At 43.4% G+C, this 10,899-nt stretch overlaps 3 protein-coding genes across 3 annotated transcripts in view; 1 reads left to right on the forward strand and 2 right to left on the reverse strand.

Moving 5' to 3' along the window:
* The window catches only part of bin3 (bridging integrator 3), a 40,214-nt gene extending 39,044 nt beyond the window's left edge, over positions 1-1,170 (reverse strand). The window contains exon 1 of the mRNA XM_034870916.1: positions 1,056-1,170. Within this exon, the coding sequence (XP_034726807.1) occupies positions 1,056-1,063 (8 nt within the window). The 5' untranslated portion in view covers positions 1,064-1,170. The remainder of the gene's footprint in view (positions 1-1,055) is intronic.
* The window catches only part of kansl3 (KAT8 regulatory NSL complex subunit 3), a 340,892-nt gene that overhangs the window by 218,571 nt on the left and 111,422 nt on the right, over positions 1-10,899 (forward strand). The window lies entirely within an intron of this gene.
* On the reverse strand, positions 5,529-10,555 carry egr3 (early growth response 3). The gene is made up of 2 exons (XM_034870901.1): positions 9,921-10,555; positions 5,529-7,208 (listed from the first exon to the last, which is right to left on the reverse strand). Exons 1-2 carry the CDS (start codon positions 10,072-10,074, stop codon positions 6,133-6,135), a joined length of 1,230 nt encoding a protein of 409 aa, XP_034726792.1. The 5' UTR covers positions 10,075-10,555; the 3' UTR covers positions 5,529-6,132.

Here is a 10,899-nt window from a genome sequence, read left to right on the forward strand (position 1 = left end):
TTAGCAACAGCTGACCATCGTTAGCAACAGTTGATCAACGTTAGCAACAGTTGACCAACGTTAGCAACAGTTGACCATCGTCAGCAAAGGCTGACCATCGTTAGCAACAGTTGACCATCGTTAGCAACAGTTGACCAACGTTAGCAACAGTTGACCAATGTTAGCAACAGTTGACCAACGTTAGCAACAGTTGACCATCGTTAGCAACAGTTGACCAACGTTAACAACAGTTGATTAACAGTTGACCAACGTTAGCAACAGTTGACCAACGTTAGCAACAGTTGACCATCGTTGGCAACAGTTGACCAACGTTAGCAACAGTTGATTAACAGTTGACCAACGTTAGCAACAGTTGATTAACAGTTGACCAACGTTAGCAACAGTTGACCAACGTTAGCAACAGTTGACCAAAGTTACCAACAGTTGACCAACGTTAGCAACAGTTGATAAACAGTTGAGTTGACCAACAGTTGAGTTGACTAACAGTTGAGTTGAGTTGAAGATAGTGCTAACTTATTGAGTGTTGACCCTGTTGACCTAGCTAGCAAGCTAGCTAGCTAAGAATTAGCTTCGTTATAAGAACACAACCTGTTTATTCGAACTGTTTGAAAAGCAGCTATAACTTCAGATAGCATTGTTAGCCTGCTCTTTTGTGAAGGTTATTCGCTCGCGAACTTATTGTTTCCGCAACTAAACTAGCTAACGTTAACTAGCTAATGTTAGACACTAACCGCGGCTACAAGTTAACGCTAGCTAACGTAAACACTCGCCTTTATTGACCACTTTTCGAAGTTAACGTTTACTGAAAGCAACAACTACAACTTGTTATGCATCTGTTTAACAAGACATAGACTGCTTTGCATCTGTTAACGGTTTCATAGCCTCTCGGAGAGGTTTTAGTTGTGAGTTTAGCTGCAGTTTGTGTAGCGAAACCAGGAAATAGCCGAAGCCCCGTCTGTCGACAAGCCATATGTCCGAGGTCACTATTAATGTATGCCTTCTAGTTATACTTTCAATCTACTACGCTTAGTTAGTGATGCAGTCGAAATACATACCAGCTCATTTTGAGTGAACTTTTATTCCGGTTTCATTGGGTGGTTTTGTTATTTTCCGAGGACCTCATTCCTTTCCACCAGTCAACAGTCGAGCTTAGAACCGGAAGTCCGGGGCTCAGCCACTCGTGTTTCCTCCACCAAATAAAGTTTTTGGGACAATAAGCGAAATAAAACATACACACAAACGTTATAATGTTCATATAATAATACCAGACTGCGAACACAGAGACCCAGGTACACCGAAGGCAAGTGATATTTTTATTTATTCAAGTACTTACATAGAAATAACAAAACAATTGCATTACAACAAACTGCAGTGCCAAGTAAACAGGGGAGCACATCTCCCCATCACGAGGATATAGTCAAATTCCTTTTATCAATATTCAGCTCATCATAAAAGGACCTTATTATAAGGTAATAAAAACATGAAATAGGCTAAAGACATCCACAACATTATTAACAAGACGCCTTGTTTTCTTAAAAAAAAAAAAAAAAAAAAGAATTAAAAAAAAAGCCAACAGAACAGTTATCCCAGTGTGTGTTTTTTAATAGTCTGTCTTGAATTGTTGTTAAGTTCAATCCATTTTCACCCAATGTGACTTATTTTCATGCATAATAAAGAAATGAGCACCGCCCACAGCTTCTGAGGGCAGCACTTTGGAACATTTCCGTGCACATGCAAACATGAGGATATACTGTAATGAAAAGAAAAGAAAGAAAAAACAACACAACACAACAGAAAACAGTGAGTATAGACTCCATCTGAACACCATGGTGTCCCCGTTGAAGACCACAAAATCCCTGAAGCCGCCCTGTAGTCCAATTAGATGACACGAGTAGCCTGTAATATCTACACATCATTGAAATCTCTTCAAATGTGAGGTGTTAAAGAACAATAACAAAAGACAAAATCTTGAATTGTCAATCGTCACGAGTGAGCCTGTTCGCCCTGCCCAAGGCCAACTTCACGGACACTGAATCAAACGGTTGAACACAAACATTAGCACGGGGCTGCAGTCGAACGCGAGCACACTGAGGTCACATTTATGATTTGGTTCTCCCGTGGAGTTCTCATCTCGGATTGTTTTTGATCAGCCAACCCTGCAACCTAGTTTGGCACAAAGATGGCTGCTGATGTTGGCTCGCATCCAACGTGGAGCAGAGAACGAGCATGAGGAAAAATTCCAATTTCAGAGCGTTCAGCCGCCCACTTTTTTGGACAATTAAACATAGAAACATAAAATAAATTAGTCTCAAATTAGCATTATTAAGAGGGGGTTGTTTCCTGGTTTAAGTCCTTCCACGTTCATGTATATCTGAAGCATTCACACACTGTGGTGCAGCCTCTGTTGTGTTGTTCGACCACCAAACTACATCGAAGGAGGGGAATGCTCGGGGGATCGTATGCGTTTTCCAAACTCTATCCGTCCGTTACAAAAGCATCACGAGACAGAAGTGACAGACACAGCGAGAGGATATGACTGATGGAATATTCGATGTTTGCAAAGTTGTAATTACACATGGCTTCATTTAGACATGGAAAATAGTTTGGTGCAGTGTCCGCCTCGCTCTGCATCATCCCTCAACTCAAAGCAAACACAAACACAGTTTCCTCTGAGACGAGGCCACGTGTTATTTATATATATTATAATTAAAAACACCCGTTCTCAAACAGTCAAAGTGTCAAACCGAGAGCATCATTTTCGGTCGGATAAATTCAAAATAATTTAGTCGTGTCTAACATTAAATTATTCCAGAGTAACATTTTGTGTTTCCCATCACTTCATGTTCTTTTGTGTTGACTCCAGGACTCTTTCTGCTGCATGATGGGTAAGATTTACCCTCACAATCCCGATCTAAAGTTTGAATCATATTCATATCAAGCTAATTATCTGGGATCAAACATAAGGAACGCCGTGTAATGTGACGTGTACGAAGTTTTACTGTTATTTTAAGTTGAGGTTGGGATTTCGTTGCATTTCATCAGGAGCCGCTCAGAAAAGTTTAGTTTGTTGATGACCGTCCGTGCAACGAAGTGATTTTGAAACTATTGATTTGCAGTTAGATGTTACAGGGTGTGTGCACTCTGAAAGCATCTGAAAAAGTGCCAGGCGCTCTGTTCGGTAAACCATGCAGATGATCTGAGAAAAGACTCTCTGAGGCCAAATTAATTGGAAAATAAGTGGAGACCCGCCAGGGAAGCTCAGCAGTGAAGACCGGTTGGTACAGGGAGGGAACGCATGGCTCTGGAAGCTCAGTTCTGCTTGCACTGGCTTCTCCGCGCCTCGGTTTTTCTGAGCCTTTCTTTTGGCCTTTTGCATTTGTCAGTCGATATTCTCTTTAAGTCTGATTGCCGTCTTTTTTCTTTCCCAGTTGATAATGTCTGCATAAATTCCCTGCCTTAACTACTCTTCTACAAGTCAGAGAGAACAGCAAATAACCAGAAATGTTGCCGGTCAACGTAGATAGAGAGGAGAAGTTTATCTGGCATTTGAGCAATAAAACTAATTAAAGGATAAAATGGACACGGACGACATTATTCCTACTAAAAGGGGCCATTAGTCAGATTTGGAGGAAGGAAAAAAGAAAAACCTTCCTGCTTTACAGTGATGAGTCAAAACATATTCATCAGAAACAGCAGTTACACTGGCATTAAGAAGTGTTATCAAATGTGGTCGATTATGTGCATTTATTGTTATAATACACGTTTAAGAGCCCAAAAAAGCTTCTGAAAGAGAGATGAGCCTACACAAAATGTTTCATCGAATGATATCAGGACCAAGATTGATAAGGAATGTGAAATATATTTGCTTTTGCCTGTAATTTTAAGAAAGGAGCCCATCCTTTATCCTCCGTCTCTCCGACACCGTGGAGATGGACTGGAGACCAACCAGCCTGCAGTGTTTCTGTGCAATGGGGAAGATGTGTTAATTGAAACTATAATGGAGATAAAGAAATTGTTAAAATAAAAACATCTTGCTGTTTATTCAGAGAACACATTAGTGCTTCTTTAAAAAAAAACAGTCACCACTTTAAAACGTACAAATGGTGCAAATGCTGTTCTTCCTCTTCCTTATATGGAAGATAATAAACCATATTTGGCACGGTCGCAGTGCTCCACTTTTCTTTTTTTCTTTTTTTTGCAATGACCTATGACAACAAAATCTCCCGTATTATAACTACATTTACTAAAAGCTTGAAGACACATTCCCCCACAAGCATTTAGTCAAGGGAAAGATCTTGTTTATGCAGACATCTGTATTTACATGGTGTGCACGAAGGCATGCACATATCAGCACAATTTAGTCCTTTAGAGTTTGACATTAGTACAAAAGAGAGACTTCTACTGTAGCTACCTGCAGACATGATGTCTGTAAACTGTACAAAAAACAACTCGTTCTTCCTTCACAACTCAGACTGAGTCCTCTCTGTGTTAGAAAAAGATGTAAACATGGATTTGGACATTTTCATTTTTTCTTTTGCCATGTGCTGCTCACCGTTTGGGGATTTAAACCAAGTAGCTTCCTTTGGGCCAAGATTTTAACCCTTCGTGAGCACAACAGCTCATCCAAGCTGTGGGCTGATGTGCCCCAAGACTTTGGAACTGCCCCCCCTCCCCCCTGACATGGGGGCTGTTACAGACATATCTCTTTTTAAACCTATTTATTTTTGACTGCCTTTTAATACTTAAGAGCACAGTGACATATTCATTTCTCTCTCATGTTTTATGTGTCCTTTTCTGATTTGACTGTGTGTTCTGTTTGATCCTTTTCTGATTTTACCCTGTTATGTTTTATTATTCTTCCTAAATGAAAGTGCTTTGGATTCAGCCTGCTGGTTTCTGCAAAGGGTTTGATAAATAACTGCTGATTGATTGATTTATTGGTTGAGTGATAGTTTGAGTCTTTTTCCCACTGTGAATCCTTCATTCATCTTTGCTTTTACACACACTGCTGGCTTGCAACCCGGTGCTATGTCTTCACTGTTGTAGTTCAGTCTGTGTAACTGTGCTCTCAGTTCATTTGATTTGCAGATTTGTCGGCACATATCACAAATATATTGCATATAACTGCAGAAAAACTGAACGAATTAGGAGTATTGGTGAGCTTTATATATATTTATAAAAAAGAAATGATATCTGGTAACACAACATAAATCACCCATATAAAAAGGCAACAAAAACATACACAGTGTCTCTCAGTGACTAGAAATAAATAAGTGTTGGCAGGTGTTGATTGCTGCAGGCATGGTTGTTGTACAGGTACAGGTAACATGACGAGACATCGCTTTGCTTTGTGAAACCCATTCAGTCGTTATCGAGACTTCGCCAGATTGTGGAAGTATGAATCTGAATCTGAGATCGGCTCTTCCCTTTTAACTCCACGTGTGTGTGCCGAACTAAACTGATATCACGGTTATGTTTGGCAAATGTCAGGCACAATAATCAGAACACGGTTGGCTGAGTCACCACAATACATTTGGCACATTCTTTTTGAGAAATCAACATTCAAATAGAAAATAAAAAAAACAAAAAAAAACACAACACCTCAACAGAAGTAACAAAAAAGACAGCCACTAATATTAGGTATCCATGACGGTACACAAATAGAACCAATTGCACTTTTAAACAGCCTAATAAAATTAATGCATACATCCCAGACAACTTTAACTAATCTCCATTGTAAATGTGTGTGACCCCTTTGTGATGGACTCTGGCTTCCTTCCAATTTAGAAATTCTCAGTCAAATTTACAAATAAAAAAAACTTTATCCACACCCTAACCTACAGATACACAGTGGTCTTGTGGACGGAATGTGCCATGTTGGCCTCCTGTGTGTTGGCACTGAGTTAGAGTAGGTGAGGCTCTGACATGCTGCACAAAGAAAGGCGTAGCGGCCTTTCTCCTCTTATTAAACTAAAGGCATCCATCTCAAAACAGAAGGAATTGAAAAGAGCCGGGGATGAAAAAGAGAGGAAAAGAGTCACTTATTGATCTCAAAGTGGACGTGATTCCTTCTTCCTATAAGTCTCTTTGTGGAGCGTGGAGAAGGTCCTGTCCAAGTGCACGTAGTGACGGTCATGACGTCCCCACTGTGGGCCCCCCACAGGAGCTGGGCGGCGAGCTGTGGCTCCCAGCCGCCCCGCTGCTCTTGTCAGCCGGCTTCTTGTCCTTCTGTTTCAGGTGGACCTTTGCGTGTCTCTTTCGCTCGTCACTTCGGGCAAACTTGCGTCCACAGAACTCGCAGGAGAAGGGCTTCTCTCCTGTGTGCGTGCGGATGTGCGTGGTCAGGTGGTCGCTCCGGCTGAAGGAGCGCATGCATATTCGGCACTGGAAGGGCTTGTGACCCGTGTGGATGCGGAGGTGACGCGTGAGCTCGTCCGAGCGCGAGAAGCGCCGGTCACAGTTCTCCGCCGGACAGGCGTGCGGACGTTCGTGGACGGGGGTCTTGCTGGGACGGTTTGGGTACTTCCGTGGCCGGATGGGTTTGAGGGTGAGAGTCTGTGGCGGCTGGTGGTGCTGGGGCGGGTGCTGCTGCCCGCCGATGAAACCCGGGTGAATCTGCTGCTTGTCTTTGAACGCCCGGATGGTCTCCAGGGGTGTGATGGGCGGAGGGTTGACTCGGATGGGGTCCATGGACTGAAAGGGCTTGTGCTCCATCACACCAACCTCCCCCTGATGGTGGAAAAGGTTGTAGTCAGGGATCATGGAGAAAAGACTGCCGTCCATGGAGGCTTTGGATGTGGAGTGGTAGTCGTTGCTGGGGTAGGAGAGAGCCGTGCTGGTGGCCGGGCTGTGGTTAAAGGAGACCTGGTCCTGGTACAGGTCGCTGCAGGTGGAGTAGGCAGGCAGCGGCGGACCGTAAACCTGCTCCATGTCTGACGTCTGCCCGCCCATGCTGGCTGCGGAGGATGTCTGCGTCGTCATGGTGCCAGGCGATGGAGAAACGCCCAGGATCCCGGCGCTCACCAGACTGATGATGTTGTTATCAGAGCACCAGCCGGAGCCGCCGATGCCGCCTGACGGAGGAGTGTCGAAGGCAAACTTCCCCAGATATGTGACAGTCTGCCCGCTGCGGTTGGACTGGAAACTGGATCCATACTGAATATCTGCGGCTGCTTTCTCATTCCCCATGCCCAGATCCATGATATTATCTAAGATAAAGACATACAAAAAACACACATCTGGTGAACAAATCATCCACGTGGTTACACAAACATGAACACAAGATACAATCAGTCGGGAAGAAAAGCTCGTGAAAGGGATCGTTCAAAGTGGCACAAGTTGTTAAAAAAAAAACAAGTCTAGAAAATTCACTTTGTCGGGTGACAGGAACTTGAAGTGTCGGTCCTCAGTGTGTCTGAAATTCAGCTTTTCTGCATGCCTCAGTGATAGTGTGCCAACAGGAGGTGAAGAATAAAAGCAGTCCAGTAGAGTTCATGGAGCAATGTGCTCGCTGTTGATCCTGGGAGTTAAGTGAGTGACTGCTGCATGTGAGACAGTGGTGTGTGTGTGTGTGTGTGTGTGTGTGTGTGTGTGTGTGTCTGTGTGTGTGTGTGTGTGTCTCCCTCTCTCAGATCCCACAAGCTCTCATAAATCAGGACCTTAAACACCCCCTTTGATCCAGTCATTGTGTCCGTCAGGAGGACGGCCAAACTCAATGGCAAGATCTGATTTCCTTACAGCGGGAGGATCATGAAGCAGACGCCGCAGCCATTACACGCTCAACGAGTCAAACACACGCAGCGCAGAACATCTGCATGAACGGGGGTTCAAATAAAAAAAATCCAATCTAATCTCTGCATTTAGTGAGCTTAACATTATTATTATTTTTTTAACATCTTTCATATTTTATTTGTACAGAAGACACACACACACGTTGAACTTATTCTAAAAGATGCTGTTCATCTAAACCATGAGATAAACATGTGGTTAAATGGGCGATACGTGGAGGTGCTCTGAGGGTTAAATGAGAAACATTTGAACAGAATACCTTCCTGAAAAGAGGTTAAAAGACACATTTCTTTTCATTCACAGGAAATCACACACACACACACACACACACGGGTGCCTAAATATTCTCTCCTGGTAATTACAGCGTGCTGGAACTTGGCTAAAGGCAAATTATAATGAAACAAACAAAAGCTAAATTATTGCACAATAGTCCTGTGAAACATGAGCTCCACAGGCACAACAGAGCTTTATGCCTGAGTTGATATTAATGCACCCCCCCCCCCCTAATTGTATCTTTATTTTACTTCTAATTCTGATTTTGAAGTCTTTTGGACTGATTGGAGATTTCAGATCGAGTGATTGAATCAAAGTCCTCACTTTTTGTATTTAAGGTCAGTGTTGAAGAGCTAAGCTCACACCTGTTCCACCTGTAAAATACAGCAGGGTTCTTTAAAAAAAAAGTACTTTTATTATTAACTCTCCCCCAAAAAAGGCATCCATGCCAAAATTAAATATTTACAAATTAGAGTTAATAATAGGAATTTGATCCAGATTAGAAAATAAAAGATAACAGCAACACACCCCTGTGCAACATCTTTTTCTCTTCCTATTCAGAGACATCTCATTGGTTTAAATAGCATCTGTGAAAAGTCACATTAAAAAATGTCACGGCGCTTCTATTTAATTCACTCATTTTTTAAGGTGAAGTATTCCTTCTTTTTTTTTATAAAGACGTGGCGCTGGAGGAATTAAATAACACACACTTCCTCAGAGGAACGAGGGGACGGTTAACGGGTGATATTAAACTGAGGGGCTGTTTTTAATTTGGGAACAAAAATCCTGGACATAAAAAACGGGATTCTTTAAAGAAGTTCCTGCGGTTAGATGAAGATTTAGTGGCTGACCCATCACCCTTAGAAGGGGATCCTGAACAATTAGGGATGGATTTAATGCCAACACGGAGTCCTAACGTCCTGATGTAGGCGTCGGAATTATTCACATGAATACGGGAATCTGAAATCAACAATAAACCAATCAATACCCTCAGTGCGAGGCCGGTGCAGTGAGGGTAGAGGGTCCAGGGGCCCTGCGCCTCAACGTGTTACATTTAGGGAAAAGATGCAGCCACACACACACACACACACACACTCGCCTACTTCAAAATCCAATCTGTGACTTGTTAATGGAGTTGTGAATGAAAGTCATTGTCTAAAGTTGCCCGGTTGACCCATCTTCACGCGTGGATGTTACATTATTAAATCTGTGGCATTTGTACTTTGACCACATAACTGCACGCGCTTCACATTTCAGTTTTGGAGCCGAGTGTTTTCTTTTAAGTGGAATTCTCTGCGTAAAACCGACTCTTTATTATCTCTACACGAGACATCTGCTGAAACACCCTCAGCTTTGGGATTTTAAAATCACTCCAAAAACGATAAGATCTGCTTATATGTAGCCAAACCTTTCTGCGGATGATTTAAAAACATTAAAAAAAACACGTTTTGGTAGGGTGTGAGACTCTTTTAACGCTCCATAGTGTTTGGAGATCTTGACATGCCGGCTTCACGTACGCGGAAGAAAACTAAAAATGTATTAGCCTGTAATTACATTTTTGGGCGACCTGGAGGGGAACCAGTTTGAAAGGTGTATCTAATTTCGTAGTGACAAGTGTTCCACCTGACCTCAGATCAACAAATAATAATAATAAAGTCTTCAGCCGCAGGCTGTGCGGGAGTGTGTGTGTCTTTGTGCGCAACAAGGCAGAGCGCAAACAGGTGCTCCATCCTCGGAGCGCACAACACACAACTAACTGTTGCCTTCCTCCGCGCAACCACACCGGCACATCGCACTTGGAAACACACACACACACACACACACACACACACATAAAAGTAGATGAAAAAAAATCTTACCTGTGTTCATCTGTGAATAGTGGTTAATAGATTCCGTACTGGTGAAAATATTCATGGACGTCGGGATGTCCTCTTCTGGGTACAGACTGTCAGGGATCGTGTTTATTAAACTGCTCATCGTCAGAGGGAGCTTCTCCGCTAGTTTCCCTGTCATAGCAGTTCGAGTCAGTCCGACATCTAGACACGGACCGCGCGCAGGTATCCAAGCAGGTAGACTCAACACACACACACACACAACAGCAACAACAAAAACCAGCGTGTGTTCTCAGAGTGGGAAACACAGGTGTTGAGGGAGAGGAAAGAAAAAAGAGGAGAGAGGAGCAGGGATGGATCCGGGTCGTTGCTGCTATCCAAGTATCCCGCGCGGGTATCTCCTCTCCTGTGCGCGCTCTCAGTCTTCTTCTGTTGTTACTGTGACCACTGTGGACGCGGACAGATCTGCTTGTGGGGGAATTTGAAGTCTGTGAATCAATGGAGTAGGTGGTGGTGGTTGCACAAGAGCAGCTCTGCTTGTTCTATTGGAGCTGGATAGGGGACTCCAGTGTGCCTGCGTTAAATAGGGGGATGGAACATTTGCGTGACGTAGATGACCAAATATGGACAGAGCGCGCGGCGCCCAGGCTCTCTCCGCGCGTCAGTCTGTGGAAACTACAGTGCAGTGGAGGCAAAGGCTCCGATACACAGAGAGATAGAGAGATAGAGAGATGGAGATATTAGGTTGACAGAATCTACACACATGCGCGTCCAGCTCCAGGTGTCTGCGTCCCTCTTCGGGGTGTCCTCTGTCTGTCCCTGTCCTCCTGTCCTGGTTGGTGGAAAACACTCAGAAAGATTCAGGAACTTTCAGCTGTTATCTTTAGTTTTGTCAGACATTATGAGGATGACGTCCAGTGAGTGACTATCTATTATTACGAGAGGCACACCGGGAGCTTTTTGTGCTACGGTGTGTGTGTGTGTGTGTGTGTGTGTGTGTGTGTGT

Source organism: Etheostoma cragini, chromosome 5 (genome assembly GCF_013103735.1).
Source record: "Etheostoma cragini isolate CJK2018 chromosome 5, CSU_Ecrag_1.0, whole genome shotgun sequence".
NCBI lineage: Eukaryota > Metazoa > Chordata > Actinopteri > Perciformes > Percidae > Etheostoma > Etheostoma cragini.